The following is a 24,326-nucleotide window of genomic DNA, read 5'->3' on the forward strand; positions in this document are numbered from 1 at the left end:
CCTATAATAAAGGAAACAAAATCCTAAGCTTCTAATATTGCCCTTAAAAAAGATTTGCAGCCTTTCCGTAGGATTGCGCTAGCTTAGTGGACTAAATTGCTTTAAGTGTGTGCGTTTGAGCCCGGGGAGTGTGAACGAGTGAGGTGAGGACGCAAAACAACAACAACAACAAGAGTGATACATGAATGATAAGACTCACGCAACTCCAGATTGCTCAGGCTTCTAATTTCCCTCTCCAAATGTTTCTTCTGACATGCGCATGCATCAATTGGGTCGTGCTTATTCAGTTAGAGAACAAAGGCTGTTGCAGGAGAGGGACTATTAATGAGGACGGGGGAAAAACACATCGATTTCGGGGTGATGAAATAATTATCTGAAACATCAACAAAAAGGCTGCCATCTGACACAAGAGTTTTACACTTCCAGTGAAAAAGAGCAGAGTTTCACGGGAATGAAGCTCCTTTCGCGAATCAGTATAAGAACAGTTCACTTCCTCGCTCGATTCTATTGACACCGCTGAATTGAAACATTCCTGAGACATCATTTTTGATCAATAGAATTGAGATGCAAGCCATTAAACATCAATTAATCACATTTACCAGACAGATGTGATATAGAAATATGAACCAACAATCTCCCATATGGTACCTGTTTATATCCTATGCTTACAAACACGTTAATTAGAGTTCTCCGCCGAGGCTAGCCCTACCAGCTGTTGTTCTTAACGGCAATTCAACGTTAATGCGAGTTTTCCCAAACAAACGAGGACGTCACTTAAGTGCCGGACATTTTGTAGTGCAATATAAGACAAGTCTTTAAAAATAAGGCCTAATATATTAAAATTAATATTTGTCACGTTTAAAGTCCAAAGAAGATGAAGGCAGTTTAAAAGTTTTAAAATATGAACAAGGTTTATTAACTCGAGTGCATATCAAATAGCCTACATAACAAAACTTAAATACTCAATGATAATGAACTCAATAATGATGAGCTGTGGTAATTAAATGAAAAGTCCATGAAAGTGAAACTGAACATATATTCAGTAATATTATCGATTTTACAACTAACACTATCATATGACAACAAAACGTGAAAATAACTGAGCTGGATGATAACACTATTGTCTTCTGTAGAGCTGCTTTCTACAGTAGCTTAATCAAATTTGCTTCGTAATTGACAAGTTTTGCAGCACCGAGACTGTTTTTGAATAGACTTGATCTGAATAATGACACCATTGTCTTGTTAGAGCGTAAGTTAGATTAATGTTTTTTTCTTCTACTTGATGAAGTTTGCATCATTGGTTCTGTTAATTTTCGGTGTATGAAGCTGCTTTGAAACAATCTGTATTGTATAAACTGCTATGGAAATAAAGTTGACCCACTATGTATTTTGAATTGCGCATTGCATTGTTTTGGCCAATTACCAGTACCTTTCCCATTTTCCAACAGATTTTTTTTTTCTTACAGTGTAATGCAGACATATATCTCCATTGGAAAGCATAGCATCCAGTAGGCTATGCTAAATGTTTGGATAAGTCTCTTAATAGCATGAACATGACTTCGATGGCCACTGAAAACAGCATTTAGTGGCCCCAGAATCTCTAGAAGTGAATGAACATGGTGTCTCATTGCGTTTGAGAGAGCAACAAATCTCCAGCTTTATTCTGCCATTGAACAATGCTGTCCGAGACCTGCTGCCATTGTTTAAGTCGCCAGAGTCATTGCTTAGCCCCTGGTAATTGCATTGCTGGCGATTTGTAATCGTTGTGAGGGAAAAGCCGCTGTTCCCCACGGGACCCGGCAGGTCAGCTGCTTTCACGCTCGCGCAGTCACAGGCTATATATCTGCTATACGGCCGATCTGGTGCTCGCGTTTTTTAACCCATATCTCTCGCCCACATGTTTCTGGAAACATGACTCAAGAAAACAGATGATCCGTTTTGATGTATGTTCTGATCAAAATCTCATTTGCACAAAGTTCATTTACAAGTTTAAAAAAATACAGCAAAGAAAGTGATTAACTATTCAGTGATTTTGACTGATGAATCACCGCACCACTGCTGAGAGGTATCAAAAAAATGAACAAAATAAATCAGAAGAGATTTGCTGACCCTTTAATTTGTCTACGTTTTTTTCTCTCGACTACAAATCAATTGCATTATTGCGACACGTCTGTTGTTGTCGGAATTGATAGAGAACAAATTCGAGAGTTTGTATGGCTAAATCAGATGTGCGGTGACAGCTCTACCTCAAAAAAAATACGAAACTTGTCAAACATGAAAAATAAACTGACGTCTAAAACTGTAAGATTTATGTGATATTAATGCATATTTGAGTCCCTTTAAAGCGAGACAATGACAGTGATTACTCTTACTGACAGTCGACTCACGAAAGCATTGATGACAGAGCTGAGTCTATTCCTGTGGAACTCAAATATAGCCCTGCTTCCAGAGGTTCTGCAATATAAACTTCAGTAAGATAGATTTTGGAGATTATGGAGTTGTGCAAGAGTGAAAATCATACAGAACTGCTTTACAGAGAGAAAAGGATCCATGAACATTTACAGTGATTTCACAAAGTAGGATGTGGATCAATTTGAAGGTTAGGGTTGAAGCTTGAGCAACATTATCAACCAAAAATATGATCTGATATCAATATATTAGATTTTAAGGGCACTTATGGTCAATGTTGTTTTTGCTAACTGAAATTAAAAGTGTTGAAAAACTGTTTTGGCTAATTGAAATAAATCTAATATGCAGTGGTGGACAACAATAATGTTTTTTTTAATGACCCTGCAATATCGATTGAACCATCAAAATATGAGAAAAATATATTTTGTATTTTTAACTCGACGTTTTTTTTTGTTTTTTTTAAGTTGCCAGCCTGCATAAAAAAAATAAAAAATAAAATATGTTCATGGCCCACTAAATATATTGTTGTATGAATATCGGAACAAGCAATATTTCAAAAGAAGGAACTAGCTTTTATTCTAGCTTCATGCATTCTTTTTTAATCAACATTTGAATGTGGGTAAGTTTCATAAAAAAGAGCAACATTTTGAGCAAAATGTCAAAGACTAAGCCTGGATCGGATTCAGGATGATGATACAAACACAGATGGAGTAGATCGAGTCCATCAACACCCCTACTGCTTGCACAGTTCTATAGCTCGTCCTGGGTCGACATTTCACTAACATTAGGCAGCTTTGATGTATATGTTGTTTAATGTTCATGATCGCGTTATTTTACATATGCATTCATGGGTTTCAGTCACGTGACTTTTTTGTTGTGGCCGCCATCTTTAGGACCTTTGAGTTAAATTGAGTATTATCTCCCTGGTGATTGGAAAGATGTCGCACACTAAAATAGCACACCTCACTGCAGACGAAAAGCAACGGTAGGCTACTTAAATAAAATAGATACTTTAGGTATAGATCCTTATTTACTGCCAAACGAACTGCTGACTCCATTAAAGTCTTGTAAAAACTTGCCAGATTTGACGTTTGCTGATATTTATGGTGCGATCTGTGAAAAAAACAGAGGGGGGGATGTTTTGAAACATTTTTATTCATAAAAATAAATCATGAGAACATGAACTTCATCACTGCATGTGCAGGAATTGTAAAATCTTTTTTATTAACTCATGAAGTAGCCTAACGCAATATTTTTACTCTAATAGCTTATCTTTCCCCACACATAACTCTGATCATGCAATAACGTTAACTTTACATCGCGATGATGAGCTACAGTGAAATGATAGAAAAGACATCATCTGTGTTAGCAATTCGCGTCTAAACGCGTCTTTACATTAACGTTAAGGCCTTTTTATGCTTCTGCGTCAACTCCACGCCGTAGCTACGGCGTCACTCCTACGGCGTCGTGGCCGTTTTATGGTTCTGCGTCGGGTTGTGTTGCATCGCGGTGCATTTCACCGCCAGAACGCTAGGGGGGTGGGGGTGTGACCAATCACAGCCCTTGTCGTCTGCGTCGCCTCGACGCGTAGTTACAATTTTTTGGAGGTGCACGTCGAGCTACGGCGGAGGGGTTCGCGTCGACGCAGAAGGGTCTGCGGGGGTACGCCGTCGATATGACGCAGAAGCATAAAAAGGCCTTTAGTGGAGTGCAGCGCGACAGAAGTGTAGCACGGACAAGTGGATCACCGCCGTGAGTAATCATTTTAAAATAAAATTGACTAATCAAACCACGGATCCGTGATAAGTTTTGTGATCCGTCTCGCCACTAGTGTAGTAGCACTATGATCACTTTGAGGGGAGGATAAATTTATCCCCACCGGGGATAAAAATAATTAAACAGCAGGGATACATTGACCAGAAAGGGGGAAATCCCACGCATCCCCCCTCGGCAAATCGCACCCGGTTTATATCTACCTCGTCCACAATCCCTCTCCATACACCGGCGAAGCTCTCAAGGCATTTAAAAGCACTGGAGCCTACCTCTACTTCACTTCGGGATGGGTTAATGATCCCAAAATCTATCATCTGGAGATGAAGAAAATGTTCTTGATAACAGGACGGGTGTTAACGTCACTCGAGTAATCGCTGCATTGCTGAACTGAATTGCTAATAATGTCGGTAAAGCACATCTCCTGTATTATTAGTGACGTTTGCACATCTTTATTTTCAATTCTCATTTATTTGTAAAGCGCTTTTCACAATATCGTTTCAAAGCAGCTTTACAGAAAATGCATGGGTCATCATTACAATTTAGAGGGTCCAAGTTATGCATTTCAGAAATGTTTAAAAATCACGCAATCATCTATAATCTATTAATCTAAACAATGTATTAATTTAAGGCAGAAACAGTGAGCAGTAGTTTAGCATACTGAAGCAGGTAACAACATCATTCAGCCATACATATAAATTTAGTAATTTTAGTAATAAGTTTAGTAATGTAAAAATAGATAGCTGTCTAGAATGACGTTATACGTGTTCCAACTGTAAACTACATGTTTTAATTTAGCTAGCTAACCTGTAATATGCAATAATAATGTAAAATTAAAAGTAATTTTACTTTTATTAAATTTCCAGGTGAAGCATTCACAAAGCCTCAGTGTAACACCGGATAACAGGATCTTGTACCACCCCGTCACGGACAATATGAATGCCAGTAGAGTAGTAAAAAAAGATATTTATGCACGCAGCGATCCCTCTTTATAGCAGCAATCCATCTCTGACGACGCTCAGGGTTTTTGGGGATATTGTAAAACGTTAATTTCTCATTTCTTTGAGATTTGCTGTTATCGCAGCTTACAGCAGATAGACGGCATGTTTGGATTCGGTCCTACAAATGGTGGCCACACTGCTGTGTGACGTCACGTGAAACCCGTGAATAGGATTACATAAGATCTGGTTTCTGCTTCTTCTTCGCATGTGTTTTGATCAGGAGATTCAGTACTCTTTCAGAAGATGTGCCATAGTGCCCCCTACCGTATAACAGTGAAAGCACGGAGTGCTGATGCTTTCCGTCAATGGTGTGGAAGCGTATTCTCACAAATGAAACATTAAACTTAGTTAAGGTATTTATCTGACAAAATTATTTGACAAAAAAAAGGCAAACTACAGGTTTTATTTTACAATGTAAAAAATATATTGAACATTGACTAAAACAATCAGTTATTAATATGTTGTTGGTTCTTTCTTGTTTTTGCACGTGTTTATAATTTTAGTATGACAGTCTTTTTCAATGTTTTCTTATTTAATTTTAATTTTAGAATTAAATCTAGTGAGTGAAGGTTAGCAACTGTAGTATTAATACAACCTTTAAAAGTTGCACATTTTCCCCACAAGCCAATGCTTTCATGAGTAGACATATGAATCACCACAAACAGTGTGTGTGTGTGTACTACAGCTCTACCGTCTTAAAAAAACGTCTTGTGGCAGTCATTTACACACACCATTCTTTATCTGTATTACACAGACCCGCTTTTCTTGGCAGAAAAGAAAGAATAAAACAGATGTGGAACTTAAGGAAAAGAGGTGAATGAAGAGTCCTGAAAAGAATTGACAACAAGAAAGCCAAGAGTGCTTATATATTCCATTGAGGGTGTGTATGAATAGCCCTGGAGAAGTGTGGAGCCATTTCAAACACGGCATCATCGTCTAAAAACATGTGCATTATATGGGCATAAAAAATGAATGACAGGAAATGACCTTTTTTTGGTGGAAAAAGGAGCAAAAAAACATTCAAATCTGTCAATATGGATTCAAATAATGCCTGAGTGCCAGGAAAATGAGGTTACCTAGGCAACAAGTGGGAAAAGGGCATCCGCTTGAATGTCATTAATTAACTGATTTTGCTCTTTTGAAGTGGATGTGTTTAAGGATCACAAAGAGGGATATGCACACAAAAATATATCAATCCCTTTAGGTATGTTTTCAGAGTGCTACTCGTTTCTTGATTTATTTTCTAACTGAAGAAATATAATCTCAGCCCCTTTATCGCACACCACGCAAACTTGGCGTACCCGTTTTTCTGTGCTGTCCGTTGAAGCGTTTGATGCCATGTACAAAACAGGTGCGAGAAACTAATGCACTGGTCTTATAGACAACGTGATATTACATTCAAAATAAACGTCCTTGATCTTAATGTGCACGAATCATCAGTGCATATTCTGGAGGAAAATGTAATAACCTCTGCTTTAGAAAAACTCCTTTCTGCTAATGCAAACACAACCTGCGTAGGCAGGGGAAAATAATGTAAATTAATAATATCATAGCTTAATGAGTCTGATTCAACCAGATCCCAATGGATAACATTATGTCCACTGCATTTTTTCACTTATATTAAAACATTACGCACACCAGGATTTGATGTCAATGACATTTTCAGTTAATAACATTTTACAATGATTTGATATTTGAGTAAACTATTCCAAGTTACATGCTTTATGAATGCCGATTGACGTTGTCTTTAAACACATGCGTGTTCGAGCAACTTTTTCATTAACGGAGGCCCTGCTGAATGAATCATGTATTGATGAATGAATCATGTTGCTGGCAGATGACTTAAACAAGGCTTGTAGAATCAGGATCTCAATCAATACGTCTGATCAGACCTTTCGCCTGTGTGGCGTTCTGACGCATTTTGGATTCTTGCTGGAGCATCTGTTGTTTCCCAGAGCTCTGCCTCCACCTGACTATTCAATTCAAAGCATTGCGGCGGCCACAGAGAATCAATCAGCCGTCACTCTCAGGTAGTCTCAAAACTATAATGTGTGTGTGACCAAGCATCACAGCGCTTTGTTCCGATAGATAAAGTGGGTAAAAGAGATCTTGATTACTACGCCAAAAAAAAAGAAAAAAAAAAGAGTGGGAAATGGGTGACTGGGTTTGTGTCTGGAGAAATCTATCCGTTAGCATTCTCATTCATCTTAATGGCAGGTGCTTGGCTTGCTAATGTTTTTATTTTGAACCAATGCCATGTGACTAATCACTCTGAAGCCTTACGAAAGTGTGTTCGACTTGAAGCGTCGCTGCGCAGATCGATCGTGTATGACATCAAAGTATCTCTAATCGCTCTCTTGGGACTTTGATGTCATACACGAGCAACTGGTGATATCACAAAGGTGCTGATTGGCTAAAAGAAAACACTTCTAATCCTTCATTATTGATTATTCTGTGCTGTGACGTCAAATGCAGAAGAGAAGGGAAAACAGAAACCAATTTCACACTTTTAAGAGTACTCTCAAATCGATTAATCGCGATTTATCGTATCTGACATTGAAGTTTGTGTTTATATAATATATGTGTGTGTATGAATGAATGAAATACTAGCAATATATGTTCCTTTTGCCACCATAATGGTGTAGTTATAGCAGGGGTTAACCGGACCAGGGTTATTATCATTAACTAAAACTAAAAACATAAAAAGCATTACTTATATAAAATAAAATGAAACTGAAAAAAAAAAACAGCTAGTTGCAACATTTTACATTTCTGTTAATTTTTACTTGAAGTACTAAAATAATTGGAAAAATCTATAGAAAAGTATATGCACTTATCTTGAAAAATAAATAAATAGAAATGACAAAAAATACTTAAACTTTAAAGGGGGGGTACAATGGTGTTTCATGTATTCAGAGTTGTTTACAGTGTTAAAGAGATGGATTCTCATGCTAATAATGGCCAAAGTTTGATAAGTTATTTTGAACGAATAACAGAGAATTTCTGTGCTGAAAATCATACTTCCGGATTGCAACACGTTTCGGCTGTTTTTTTTCTATCGTAGATCTAATGACGTAGACCAGAGTGGAACTCCTTATATGAGCATTGCTCTCGGAAAAGCGCGTTCACGCACACGTCGACCAGAGGAGAGAAAGACCGCGCTCATCGACGCATAGACATCATATATCTCTATATAATATCTATGCATCGACGCGCTACTACCGGAAATCATCATCAGCAGCGCTAAATAGGAATGGTTGATGTCAAGAATGTCTCCAAAAAAGTGTGTTTTGGGATGTGAGGGAAAGTTTACCTTGTTCAGCTTCCCAAAGAACCCAGTGTTACTGGAACAGTGGATGCAGTTTGTATTTCCGGGACAGCAAAGGAGTGTGGCAAGTGCGGTTTTGTGTTCTGGTCATTTCAGTGACGAATGTTTTATTAACAAGACCCAGGTCGTCGCTGGATTTGCAAACCAAATATATAGTAATATGGCATACCGCACCACGATCGATAAACCTTCCCGGGCGCCCCCGCTTGACTCTATAGCTCCGCCCACGCCCAGAATCAACGACCTCGGCTTTTTCCGGTTAGAATCGGAAAGCTGTATTTTTATTTTATAAATATGATGAAACTAAAGACTTTTTGGAGATATTAAGGACGCACTATTACTCAATAGGTACTCAAGATTAACATGAGATTGACTGAAACTAAGTATTTTACCCCCCCCTTTAACTAAAATGAATATGGAATATATATTATATATAAACTAATTTAAAACATTTCTAGAAATAATACTACACTAATATAACTCTAACCCAAGCTAACCAGCAAGCAGACTGGAAGCAGACACTGGTTCAATTATTTCTTTTTCTATTTCAGTTTCTCCATCCTTCTCTCCCGTTTTGTTCCTTCAGACGAATAATCTGAACCATTACAGTGGAAAAGAGGTGAGACAATTTGATTATCGCGCTCCAATCAAACACAATTAAGAGAGGTCATCTAGAACACTTACACAGCAATCTAATGGGACCTTTTCACGCACGCACACGCACACATAATCGCAAGGTACACATCTCGGCACTTGCGTATAATAGCCCGGTGTTCGTTGCTCGTATATGTGCGTATCGGACCGTGTGATGGCCACTGATGAACACATTCCAGGATTAGCCCATGCTGCAGGCAAAACTTTACATCAATTAATCACCAATTAATACGAAAAATACTTTTCTGCTATATTAATACACAGCTCCCAATTTAGAGAGCCTAATTAATCAATTTCACGACTGCACACGTGCCGGGCGACAAAAAAAAAAAAAAAACGGAGGAAGGAAAAGAGAGGAAGGAAAAGAGAAGAGTGAAAGAAAACATACAGAAACAAAAAGAAAAAAAAGTGCATATTAAATAAAATAAAAATAAAAGAGTTTATAAATCATATAAAAAATTAATTATCATCATGCATTCTGGGATTGCCTTATCTGCAAAGGATACTCAAATTTGGCCCAAAACAACATCTCAAATTGCAACCCTGTTTTTTAGAACAGCATTCCCATTGGGAACGTGATGCCTTAAAACACTGTCTAGGTATAGGCAGCTCACTAGGTTTTGGAACAGAGTTTGTGTTTGTTCTAAGAGCAACTTGGTTCTGATCCAATTAAGAGCAGAGAGAACGAGAGAGCGAGAGGAACATGGCAGATAAAACTAACTCTTCTCTACAGGGATCAAAACATGACACTAGATCCATGTGGGACTGCAGTTCTATTCACAATGCGTATGTCTTGCCTGTTATGATTTCTATGAATGTGTTTGCGCTAGAGGGTGAACATAATTAGAGTAGATGGCGAGAGAGAGAGAGAGAGAGAGAGAGAGAGAGAGAGAGAGAGAGAGAGAGAGAGAGAGAGAGAGAGAGAGAGAGAGAGAGAGAGAGAGAGAGAGAGAGAGAAAAGATGAGGAAAATGAGTATTGTCTTCTACTACCCTCTGTTGTTTGTGTCTGTGTGGACAGGTTCTGGGTCTCTCTCTGCTCGACTGAATTGTTACTTATGAAAAATCGCAAACACACAGACTAATACACACACACACACACACACACACACACACACACACACACACACACACACACACACACACACACACACACACACACACACACACACACACACACACACACACACACACACACACACACACATCCAGGCATTACATTCTCACAACCCTGAAAAGTTGCTAGGGTGCATGTTTGAAAAGAAGTGAAAACACGGATGTGTATGCATGCAATAACAAGACAGACTCCGTCCAGCGATTAAGATCTTGTTCTGTTTCTTTTTTCATTCGCATCTCTATATTTAATTTTGCCCTTATGAATACACAATTTGCCATCAGCAATAACAGTTGTTGGTACAGCAGCTAGTTAATATTCCAAGCATGTATGCGTATCTAGAAACACATCTAGAAATTGAATTCACAACGTACCCGAGGGGGTACTTAAAGTCAACATGAAATAGCATTTTACTTCCGTAATGTGACGTATTTCACATTTAATGAGAAAAACAACATGCAGGATGGGACTTTTTTTAATCAGGAATTGACTGAAAAGTGGGCATTCAATACCAGAATGAAGGCAACCTGAATGTCTGGCTATTGGTTAACATAAAACTTCCCTCTTGATGATATGGTCCAGGAAGGAAAGTCTTTTCAGAGGCAGATCAACCAGCGTAAACCTCACCCCGCAGCCAATTCTAAACATTTCATTGGTCATCAATCACAGCGCTGATTGCCTACACTGCTGAAACAAATGCTAACCTTTTGGTAGCACATTCTGATAGATAGCATTACTGTTTGTCGTGATTGGATCCATCCAAGATGTTTCTGAAGTGTGAACCGAATCCATGAAGTCTGAACTATCTTGACAGGTGACTGGGTAATTGAGATGACCGATGAAATCGACTGTGGGTGGGTGTGTGCTGAACTCTTTTGTCCCCCTTTTTTGTGTGTGTGTGTGTGTGTGTGTGTGGGGGGGGGGGGGGGGTATACTATGCAGAAATATATAATATCCATTAGCTCTTAAAGGGATAGTTCACCCGAAAATGAATGTTCTGTCATCTTTTGCTTATCCTCAAGATGTGCCAAATCTGTATACGTTTCATTGTTCTGCTGAACACAAAGGACGATATTTTGGAATATGCTTGAAACCAAAAAGTTGTGGGGCATCATTGACTTCCATAGTATTTTTTTATTTTATTTTTGTACATACTATGGAAGTCAATGGTTTGATTATTCAATGGTTTGTAAACCAACAGTTAAACTGTACGGTTAAAAACATTCTTCAAAATATATTCCTTTGTGTTCAGCAGAACAAAGAAATGTATACAGGTTTGGAACAACTTGAGGCTGAGCAAATGAAAACAAAAAGGCATTGCACAGAGGTTGATTTGTGCAGCGGATAGTTTGTTACTCGTCTCACTACTTCTATCTATTCTTCACAACGTCAATAAGAATTGCACTATGAACTGTCAAAACTTGTGAAAGACAAACAAGCGCAGGTGTCTCATTAAAGGAATAGGAAGCTACTTGGGTGTTACAATACTGTGGGTGGAAAGCAAGTCTTTTCCGCCCACAGTATTGATTGTTTTTAAGTTTTAAAACAAATAATTGTAATAATTGACAGTTTAATAATTTACTGATCACTATAAATATTATCTATAGTGTAATATGAGTCAAACCCAAGGAATGAGAGATTAGAGAGGGTGATAAAAGTAAGGAAAAGCAGGCAGAAAAAGAGAAGTTCCCATTTCCTAAATAATGCATCAAACCCAAGCGGCTCCTCGTGTGCACACACACACACAGACTGATATCCACTGACCATAACCTGCTGCCATAAACAGCTATAATACTCCACTGTTAAAGACACCATTATAATGCGCTGCATATGCAGTAAGACATAACGTTTACTACACAGCATGTTGTTATAGCATACAGCAACTGTAAAATATCCATTTCAGAGGCTTTTTACACAGATTTAAAAGCTGGTGGTAGTGGAGACGGTCTAATGTTGGATGTGATAATGCTTACAAGAGGACACAGGGGATCTCTAGGCTAGCCTGGGCGTTCTCTAGACTGTCATGTGTCATTTCTGTGTGAGAGAGAGTTTAAAGTGTGACTGTCTGAGAGAAGATACACCCAGCCCTCCGGAGATATCTGGAGATATATTGACGAAACAGACAGCCGTTCCCAATTAACTGTCTCGTAGCTTAATTATTGATTTCAATACTCAATAAAACAGGACAGAGTGAGGAAAGGAAGTAAAGTGAGTTTGGTCATCAAAAGTGACCCGTTTGAGAGGATAACTAAATATACTTTAAAACTAATCGGTGAGTAGACAACATATTTAACTTAACGCAAACGCAAAGCATTGAGTTACAGTTTGATTGCGATTTCATACTAACACTGTACTAAAACACCACTTGACACCACTTTGATATAAGAGTTCAATAAACACAACAGAAATATCGAGGAACATGTTTTTCTTTTCAGGTTTTTCTCTGTCAATGGAAATTATTCAAATCAGTCGAAACGGAAACTGGTTGGCGTCTCTGATTAAAGCACTAGTGTTTTGTTTCCTGAATGAATCATACTTTTTTAATGAATCGATTTGGTTTGAGTAAATGATTCACTAGAAAGTCAGCGACTTCGTTCCTGAATCAATCACTATTTGTGAGCGAAACGATTCGGTTTGAGTAAATGATTCACTAGACAGTCAGTCGTTTAATTCCTGAATGAATCGTACTGTAGTTTTTAAGCAAATTTACTTTTTCGTTTTAATCGTTTTAAACGATTTACTTATAGAAGATATTGTGTCTGAATAAACCAACGTTTTTTTAAAACAAATTGGCTAAGTGAATAATTGACACACTCAGACTTTCACTTGTCATCAGTTATTGCCTTAACATTGTATCATGCAGAAAGATTCGACAACAACTACAAATGAGGATAAAACACACAGAAATCACTTTTCACTGTCAGGTTTTCATTGTTCATGACTTAGGTTAAAGCTTGTTGGACATGCGACTATTGTGGCTGCGGCTTTTGTCTTTTTGTATGTGTAAGTGAGTCACACTGTTAAACTAGCTAATTTCAGCCATTCTCCAACCCTTTCCCATGCACCATTAAATAACAACATTCTCAAAATATGAAACATATGGGCCTCTTTAATTGGCCAATTTCTCTTGCCAGTGCATTCAGTCTATTCCTGAATCCAAATGAAAACACACACACACATACACACACAAGCCAAATCAAGGCAGACAGGCTTGGCGTACTCGTCCGCTGCCTCGGCTCAGATAGCGGCAGATTCCCCTCTGTTCTATTGATTAATTGTGCCATTATATTTGATGTATTGCTTTCTGTGCCCCATTTATTCTCTTTCTTTCTCTCATGTTTTTCCCCCCCCTCAGATTGTCGTTTGTGGAATACGGCCCCAGTGTAATAGTCTTCAACATGGCCCAACAGACCTGGGTATAGATGAATAAAACCATCTTTACATGTTTCTTTCACGAACGTGTGCATTGGAAAGGGAGTATGGGAATGCTTTCTTATCTGAAGTTATTGTTCTAACATGTCACAAGTAATTTGTCCTACCAAGAGAGAGCCGGAATAATTATTCATATTTAATCAGGTTGAGAATGTGACATGGCCTGCTGGATGATAAGTCATTTTCCATGTTCCATTATCAAAATTTTAAGGAAGCGCCTACCAGCGCTCACTAAATGGAACGGCTAGAGTGGTTTGGCTTATAAAATCATAATGGGCCTGCCTGCTTTGATAAACTGAGAACGTGGCTGGAATACAAGAGAGAGAGAGAGAGAGAGGGAAAGAGAAAGAGAGAGAGAGAGAGAGAAGGGGGGGGAGAGAAATTGAAAGATGGAGGAAAGAGGACAAGGAAAATAGGGAGTCTAAAGGATGGAAGATAGTTTGAAAAGCAAAAGAGAGCGAAAGAGTGGGAGCGAGAGATGAGCTGTTATGAAAATGAGAGCGAGACAGCATGAAGATTCAACTGCGGTGAGGTCAGGGAACGAATAACCGAGTAAGACCTCTGACTGAAATCTTTCATTTCGATTGAGAAAGGGACATGTGGAGGAAAACAGCAAATGGAAAGATGACACTTTCCATAAATAAGAATAATGAATGAATGAAATAATTAATTAATCGTTATGGCTAAAATCAATTCAACAGATTGTTAAAATTAGGATTAACTGTATATGCCATATATGATATTAATTGTTAGAAACGATCAAGAAGGCCTCCAAGGTGGAACATTCACCATTGTATCTATAAAACCATTGGACAAAAGTGTACTGCATTTGTGTCCAGGTGAAGACAACAAACACACAAGGAATATAAGGAACGTCCAATAACAATGAGCGAATTTCAAAAATAAACGCTATAAGAATGAGCACAAGAAGAGAGACAGACTCTAAACAACTCGATCTTTGGTTCTAAATTAAGTTCCTGAAGTTGAAGGACTCACCCTGCTCAAGTGGTTGAGGCTTGAGGCCAGTGGCCTTCATCTTGAGCGCTTCCTTAGCGGACATGTCACAGCAGGAGCCTTTATTAGTGTCCTGATCGCTGTCCGCCTGGTCGCTGTCCCCATGCCCGCTGTCTCTGAGACTGGCTCGCTCCGGATCTTTGAACGTGGAGCTGCTACGAGTCGAAAAAAACAAAACAAGACGGGAATGATCAAACGGGCATGGGTTTTTAGTTCTAATCTAAAGAACATTCATGTGCAGAGGAGTTCAAGACAAATAAAGCTGAGAAAACTGTTAAATAGGCCTTACCTTTGAACAAACTGCTGCCTGTTACCCATGTAATTGGGCTCAGCAGGAAAATTGTCTGTCTGTGAAGGAAAAAGGAAAAGAGTTTACGTCTTGCACGACACTGAAATGTGTCCTGGTGTGCAACTGAATCTCCCGGTGAAAGAGATTGATTAATTATTCATAAAATGGGGTGGGAGAGAAGGAGAAAAAGAGGGGGGCTTTTAATCCTTAGATTTGTGCATTTTAATTAGTCAAGGAAACATGCTAATTAAACAACCAAAACACTCAATTGCACATTTGTGAACTTAATGACCTGTTAGATACAAATAAGAGTGGAGGAGCAAGGCAGAAGATGGAATGAAGAGGAGGGAGTTTGTTGGTATGAGAAAATGAGAGGATGGGTTGTTAACGGCTCTGCGCACTCACCCACACACGCGCAACCTTTATTCATCTGAGAACTTCCATTCACAACTACTGCTCTTAATAGAAGCTAATTGTATTTACTTTTTAGAGTGACTAAGTATAACATAAAGAACTAAACCGGATTGCAGTGATGTGATTTGATCTGGCAGCATCTTAATGCTCATTAATGTCTTGCTGAGAGTTTAATTTATTGCATCATGTTTTATTTTTGCTCTTCTGTGTGTATTAATGCTTTGCTAATACTTCATGGAAAACAATCATGTATTTTTTTTTCTTTTTAATGTGTGAATGTCAATAAACATGTCTTGGTCATATTAAATTCAAATATCCAAATCCCCAAAATAAAATACAAATATATATAATTTTTTGTGTACAGCTTTCTGGAGATTTATGCTTACTCATGCTTACTCTTACTTCAGCTGAGAAGATTTTGCATATCTATCATCATTATTTGAAAAAAGAGAACGTCTCAAAGTCTACCAATCAGTTCTGAGACAAAGACAAAGCTGCGTAATAATAATAAGCGCTTTATTGAGTAAACTTCACCAGTTTGTCATTCTTTACAGAGTTATATCCATTCCCATCTCTCTCTCTTCAATGGCTGACGACGACCGAAAAACATTCCCTTTCTGATCTCTCTTCTATAGGTTTCAATTACTCAACTCAATGTTACATCAATGTTGCCACAACGTGTTTGCGCAGTAACTCCGAGTCAATACGGAGTGGAACGGAAGAGAATCGGGACTCAGCTGTGGTCCAGACAATATTGACACGGCTAAACACGAGACTGAGAGAGACTAATGCACTGGCTTATTTCTCCTCTCCCTCCCGTCCACATCCCCCCTCTCTTCGCCATCATAAAACCTCTCAGACATCTTGATGGTACAGTAATGCAGTGCTGGAACATTCTTTATTACTAACATACGCTTTTATGCCTGACATTACCACATGTACTCGGTGTATAAAACTGTAATCGCACCTGTTGATTTCAAAGACATTTTTGAAAGATGCGACCAGGAAAAGATCCAAGCAAACAGATCTTAGACGTTAACATAAAAAAAGACTGTCTATATAATCAAAGTGCGATAGCAATGTTTATCTTTTCAATTTTCTTTTTTCGCTTCTGAAACCTTACGCCATAATACAATGTCTATTTGCTGGAGAGAGATATCATATTTTTCTTCAACGCACTGTTGGACTTCAAAAGGAGATATTTGAATGGTACGCGATGTCACTGACGGCTGGAACGATGAAACGAGACGGTAAAGCCACAGCAGGAGGGGATTGTGGGATTGTGTGAAAGGTCACGTAGGCCTCTCTGTACCCTCGTGACCTTTATGGAGCTTTGTTGAGACTCTCTATCGCAGTACGGAGCGCGTCTTTCAACTCCAGATAAAAAGCGCAGATGCACAAGCCGAACCAAAGGCTAAATCAGCGATTGGAATGCTTTACAGCTAAAGTTGCAATTGCCTTTTCGGAAATTCAAAGCGAACTTTGGTTCATTTCGACTTCTTTAACTTTATTTACAGAGGGTAAAAAAGCACCTGGTCAGGGGACAAAAACCTTTTGCACAGCGCTGATGCATGGCTGTGCTATTTCAAGGTAAAAGAAGAGTGAATTCAGTGTTAGATACATTCAAATAGCTCTACATGCATTTTCCCAGAATGCAAAAATCCGCAATTACAAAAGATAAGTTAAAAAAGGCACTATCTATTAATGAAATATTCGCAGGGGTGCCAGAACGGAGGATGATGGCTCGTTTTGATAGCAGCGCCAGCGTGCCCTTGGCAGCGACAGGAATCACAGCAATACGACCTACACACGTCTGCGCTTTAAAAGGTTGATAAGAGCACTTTCAGAGGAAGTGTTTTACAACATCCTGCCTGTGTGCAAACTGCCCCTGGAGAAAATCTCTGAGCGAGAGAACGAAGAGGATAGTGCCGGTCTCAATCGAGATTCATGAGGCTTTTCCTGAGATCGCGAGCAAGCTGTGTCCGCTGGCCACGGCAGCTCTGGGTCATGCACGGCTCCGCGCGGCCTGCTTATTTATATTTTCTTCCATCACCATGTGTCTTTTGGAAAAACTTCATCTGAAGCATCCAACTTCATCAGAAAATATCCACAATCATGAAAAAAAAAAAACTCAACACAATCTTGCAGGCTGGCAGCCAACTTCGCCTGTTCGTTCCAACAGCGTTGCTGTGAGCCGCTATAAATAAACGCTTTGTATCAACAACTAAAAGCTAATAAAAAGTACATTACAGTAGTACAGATCACACATTCTCCTGCCAATTAGCACATACTCATTTTTACAACTTCAGGTCCTGGCTTTACTGTAATGAGACACGGAGGTGTATGGCATCAGGTAGCCATCAGGTAACTGGGTTTCTGCTATTTTCATTTCCAGTCCAGGTTTTACATGCAACAGGCTAGCAGACAGCTAATGACTAAAACTATTTATCACTGTTACTAAACTTACGCTTGTTTTAATTGAGTGTTTAACTCCCAAATGAGGGCGCTGGGCCATCATTTGCAGTAATGCAGCAAACAAGTATTAACAACAGGATTAGCTTCCATCTGCATGTTTTCGACTGGAGCCATTAGCAAAATACTATAGACTTTCCATGACGGATTTCTCAATTTTTCTATTTTGAAAGTGATTCCGCAGTTTTCTAACTTCTACTATTCTTTTATTATCTTTATCAGACTTTTCAAAGTTGCCAGATGCTTGATTATTAATAGAGACAAACGGCTAACTCCTACTCCTAACTTTAAAATACATTTGTCAAAGAAAACATCACTGCTTGTACATTAACTGAATATTTATACAAGCTATCACCAACATTTGCACATTGGTGCTTGTGTATAGGAAAACCTAGGTTTAGTTATTTAATAAAACAATGATGTTAACGCACGCACGCACGCACACCCAATCGCTGATCATTATATCGCTCCACAATATATCTTTGATTATACCATCTGGATGCTCAAAATTGATCGAGTGAATGCACATGTTACACAGCTTATTGTACAGGTAAGTTAATCGCTGTTCTAAACTGCTGCTGCATTACGCACGCACGCACACACACACACACACACACACACACACACACACACACACACACACACACACACACACACACACACACACACACACACACACACACACACACACACACACACACACACACACACACACACACACACACACACACACACACACACACACACACACACACACACACACACACACACACACACACACACACACACACACACACACACACACACACACACACACACACACACACACACACACACACACACACACACACACACACACACACACACACACACACCCCAAGTGAAGATCGCGCACGGAATCATTCAGTAGCGCAGAAATGTATTGCAAACTCTGTTCTTTGACTTCTCAATAAAATAGCTTAGAAACTGAAAAGTTCTAGCATATATTTCTTAGTAACTAAAACCCACAGCTTCACTATTAGTAGAGAGACGCTGCCAGGTGCACTTCACACGCAATCGCTCTCTCACGCATTCATATGAATGTAATCTTTACTGTCCTACTTTATCTATATCTGATTTAGCACGAGCAGAAATCTGTGAGAAATATAACGACCCAAAGAAAAAAGAACTGATAAAAAAAGCTGTTATGTAGAAGCACTGTCATATGCCACAACTGTGCACAAGGCAACTCGCGTTCGAGTCTCAGCTCAAAGTTTAAGCTTAGTTGTTCATCGATGACGTCATCAGCGACTGGTCGACATCGACTTCCATCACATAAATGTCGACTTTAAAAAATCTTTTAAAAAAGTCGTTTAATATATATATACAATCACACAGCATCATCACAAGCTCTAAAGTTTCCTCAAGCTCACAGTCGGAAGCGAAGCAACAAAACGAGAGGAGCTTTGTCTAAGGGAGTGTGTGGGAGAAAAACAGACTCTCTCAAGAGAGAGGCAGAAAATGGCTCATCTATTTCAAGGAATCCTCACTACACTCTCTTGAGTGTGTTCACGGTGACCAGCCAGATGCCACCTTTCAATAGAGACAAATGAACAAAAGACAAGCAAACCTGTGTGTGCATGTGTGCATAACCATGTTTACGAGACAAACAGAGAATGAAATATAGAGGCATAGTAAGCGATAGGTATGGAGGTGGGGTGGGGGGGAAGATGTCATGAGGGAAAGGACGGGATGCTTACGCAGCATATATGCCCATCTGCCTTTCGAACGTCATTGAAGCTCTCCGGCTTGTGAAATGCATCTGGGTATTTCGCCGTGCCAGATATGTGCCCTCTGCTGTCTGACAATACAAACACGACTCGGAGAAGAGCATGTGTGTGCATTACGTTCAATTCAACCTTGTAAGTCTGCCAAGTGGAGAAATATATATAGTTTACTGACAAGCTCGTCACTTTTCGGGATGGTGGCTATATTTAGCATACAGACAAACATCCAGTAGTGTACAATTACAATTGAATGTATACAAGTTTACACTGGACCATAGCAAAGTAAAATTAAGGCTGTACGACTTTTTAGTTGTTTCTGTTTTTTATCATCAATGTCACTGCCACATTAAGGATTAGTGACCACCAGTTGAAATAATTAATATATAAAATAATTAAATACAATAAAAAATCGTCATTCTCTCATTATTTTAACTTTATTCTAAAAAAAAATATTATTACTTTTATTTTGTAATGTGGCTATATGACTATTCGTATGAGATTATTTTCCTAATATTATGACTTTATTATCAAAATATTAAATGTTTTATTTTAATTTGGCACTAAAATGCTCTCTTAGCTTACCATCATAGGTATTAAACAAATGTCAGCTTCACTGATTTATTCATATTTTGTTGCATTGGATTTACCACCAAAACTTAGAGACAAGCAGCTATGGGAAATGTGACCAAAAATGAACGTCAAATATATGTAGCACACATCCATAATTTAGATGTATTAATATCTCCACATTAACCGTATACCCCAGAAGAAAACTTTCACATCAACTGAACAAAGCAAACTCTCACTGCAAACAGACTGGGGTCCAAGCTCCCTAATTGAGTGTAAAACAGCCATCTGACATGACGGGCTATCGAGAATCAAAGGTTTCAAGGGCAAACAAGCCGGTTTTTTTGCGTCTGTTTGTTTGGCTGTTTGAACACCAAGCCCCTGGGTGGAATCGCATTTGCGAAATGTACACAATAAAGCTTCATAAACAAAGAGCGATCGATGTTTACAACTACATAACAAACAAGAGCAGGACAAGTTACCCCTGTGCGTGCCGAGCCGACTCGAATGAATAACAGAATAATCGGACTCTCAAGCGATGCATTCATTATAGGGGCAGAGACAAAGAATGGCCTACTCAATGGCACGAGCATTGATTAGGTCATTTCTCTGGTGCATTACCAAGTGATCAAATTCAATTAGCCGGTCATGTTTTCCTGTGGTTACTGAGCCTATCTATCGTCTAGCCTTAACGAACCAAATGCCATTTCCTGCTCCTGGTCTCCCCAGTTAAAAGTTTTGAAAAATTAATTGCCTCCTTTGAAATTAACGCCACATGACTCTAGACGTTTGTGGTCAGAGTTATATTCATCGAGATTAATAACGGGGAGCTCAACAGACACCGCAGGTCATCCGTTTTTATCTAAGCTTGGATTTGACAGGAACCTTTTAAATATAATAGCCACGACACACCGCTTTCTGTTGTTTAAGGGTTTAAACCGCCATTAATGCTAGTCTAATCTGTGTCCCAAATGTCCACTTATGAGTGGATATCATTGTCCCAAAACGGTCCCAGACAGGTGCAAAAAAAAAACAAAAAACATTGTGACTATCCACTTTACTTTAAAAATCTCTAAACTTTTTTTTTCTCATGATTGGTTTGGTCACAATACAAAGACAAAAAATGCAGCCGGACACATACAACAAAAATCTTTCATCATTTACTCACTCTCATTTCATTTTTAAACCTGTATGACTTTCATTCTTCTGTGGACCACAAAAGAAGATATTTTGGAGGCTGTTTTTATCCACATGATCTTAAAAAAAAAAAAAATTTGTTTTATCCATACAATAAAAAAAACCCTGGGCCCTACTGTAATTTATTGAATGGACAAAAAATACATATTCCAAAATATAATATTTTGGTTTACACAAAAGAAAGGAAGTCGCACAGTTTTGGAACAAGACAAGGGTGGGAGGGTTGTGTTGGTCACTTGTCATGTGATTTACTTAATATAATAATGATTAGCTTTTCTTATGAATATTATGTCTCCCCTCACATGATTTTCTGATCCTACAGCCTTTTGGAATAAAACCTATTTTAATGCATGAACAAGAACACTGGGCAAATTAGGCTAAAATCTGCATTACATTTTTACATGTCTGTTCTTTTGTGTTTTTAATACATGAAATCCTTTCTGAGAGCAATTACAGCGATTTTCAATTCCAGCGCTCGTCATAACTACAGATCAAGCGATCTGAGCCACAAAAGAAGCCCTTATACATATGTGAGCCAGACAGTGTATCTCAGTGGCAATAACCGCATCTAGTCACCATTTCTTTTCACAAATCCCGATTTCAAAAATGAAGAGAGGGAGATTACAGTAATCCCGGGTGGGATTATAAGTGCTTCAGGGCAGACCTGCTTCTATCTCCCAACCGCCTGTGTCCGGCTGACATGGATGCAGTCAGCGGCAACTGTCATACAGACCAGATAAGACCCAATTTTCTCTCGGGAAAATGCAGAACATAATCCCATAACTAAGTATGTTAACAGAAAAGATGGCAGCTGTCCTTTTTCAAATACGAGTGAGAGTACACTGGAGAAAAAAACATTCACATTTCAAAACTTTCGTTTTGCTTTATTGAAGCCTCTCAGGTTTGTTGAGTGAGGAACAAAAGGCTTTCTGACATTCAACTCGTCCTTACAGCTCTGGTCGTTGTTCTTAAAAACAAGCGAAGTGGAAAATACATTTCTTAAGCTCATTATGAGATATAAAAAGGCTCTTGCAGTGTCATTTTTCATGCTCAGACTCTTTAGGAAACTTAGGATACAACGGAGACCTGAGGCAGTCGTCAGGATAGAGTGAGAACGAGAGCTTGAGATAGAGAGGGCGAGAGAAAGAGAGAGAGAGAGAGAGGTGGCCTGGCTTTCTAGTTAAGCACATTAGAGGTGTGATACAAGGGATAACCTCTCTGAGTCGAAACACGGTGGATGGTTTAACCATTCTTAGGCGTTAGGGAGCAAGAGTGTTGGGGGTTATTGTAGGAAACAGGCTTTTCCAGTTAATACAAATATATATATATATGAACTATAACATTCCAATATATAATGTGTTTATAAACGGTTTTGTGCCATCCCATTCTAAACAATATGAAAAAAAAATAGTACACAATACACATTTTAAAATAATGCAAAATTGTACGTTTCTTCTTTTTCATATTTATATACCATAAAATCTGTGTATATATATAATATACATAATCCTGCTCAAAACTAATTTGTTACATGTTCTTCTAGTTCATATTTTTATGATAATAATGTGCATATATATTGGAGGAGTAAAGGAAACTGAGAGAAAGAGGGCAATAGATGGAGAATCTAAATCTGATTCATTCTTTTCAAAGATATGAAATTGTGTGTGTGAGGGAGGGGGGGGGGGGATCCTGCTCAAAACGAATTTGTTCAAAGATGTGCACCTCTTGTTCCTGTATTATTCCCTTTCAAGTAGTGAGCCCTGCGGTTCGGCCAAAATGTGCCCAGCTTAACAGCCTCACTTCCCACGTTGCGCTGCATGTATTACTTGTGCAGAAATCTCCCACATAATTTGATTTCATTTGGATGAAGTGTGTGGGACTAATTAGAATTTCAAAAAGGTGTTACATGGAAGAGAACCCCGGATGAGACGGTTAACATCAAACAGCGTGACAGTTAATCCTGATTTGAACCCTGTAGTTCAGAAGAAAAGCTCAGTGGGTTCTACAAACGCAAACATGATACTTGAGATAATGTAGGTATATTAGAAATAGAACCGTCCACAAATGGACCGTGCACTAATTAAGAGTGGTTATGGGTTTATGACACCATTTCTTGAACGTGTTTCTTAAGCGGAAGGGTGTTAAAGTTTCCGCTGGGGGCTTTGAGAGTCGAGGTACTGCTTTGGAAATGTCAAGCACACTTCTGCTTCAGTGAACGTGAAGACAAACAAACATGTGCAATCTACTCTCTCTATTATTGGATAAGGTCACCCGTTGGGTTCACGGCTGGAGCAGTGCCGTCAGGGGTTGGTCAGAGTGCAGGGTGTCTCGAATCGGCACGGCTTCATGCTGAGGTTACAGAGCTATGGCACATGTTTCTCTGTAACGAAATGCAGCGGCGTGTAATTGATTTGTTAATCGTCCGAGGTCGCTCCTGAAAGCTCAGAGCCTCACACAACAGACTGTGGATTCCTCCTGATTCTCCACCACTGGTGGTCCAGACCTCCCCGAGGACACCTCGCAGAAGAGCGCAAAGCTTTTAGAGCACTTCAAAAACAAACATTCTCAGACACACGCCAAAGATCTGGTCCACTGCGGCCGCTCATATTCATAAACATAAACACTCTTCATCACACAGCCTGTTCTTTTTTATTCAGTTATGAGCTTTATATGAAGACAAATGATCCAACTGAACCACACAGCTTTTTTGTAGCGTTTTGCTATCAGGATAACATTTTGTTGGAGATTATGAGGAGGTTACTGCAAGCAATATTTTAAAACGAGGATCTCTGCAGAATCAGAAGAAATCTTGGGGCATGCATCTAAAAATGAATCAAGATAACCCTCTGGGGACGGCAAACGCGCCGGCGCGTTTTGCTTGTTTTTTTTTTTACATAGCAG

The 24,326-nt window shown here is 39.0% G+C and overlaps 1 protein-coding gene across 1 annotated transcript in view; it reads right to left on the bottom strand.

Annotated features, from left to right (window-relative positions):
* Positions 1-24,326, bottom strand: part of pcdh17 (protocadherin 17) — a 74,410-nt gene that overhangs the window by 28,802 nt on the left and 21,282 nt on the right. Inside the window, exons 3-4 of the mRNA XM_079598021.1 lie at positions 15,010-15,068; positions 14,703-14,875 (exon numbers count right to left, since the gene is read on the bottom strand). Of these exons, the coding sequence (XP_079454147.1) occupies positions 14,703-14,875; positions 15,010-15,068 (232 nt within the window). The remainder of the gene's footprint in view (positions 1-14,702; positions 14,876-15,009; positions 15,069-24,326) is intronic.

Source organism: Phoxinus phoxinus (genome assembly GCF_949152265.1).
Source record: "Phoxinus phoxinus genome assembly, chromosome: 22".
In the NCBI taxonomy this organism is placed as follows: Eukaryota; Metazoa; Chordata; class Actinopteri; order Cypriniformes; family Leuciscidae; genus Phoxinus; species Phoxinus phoxinus.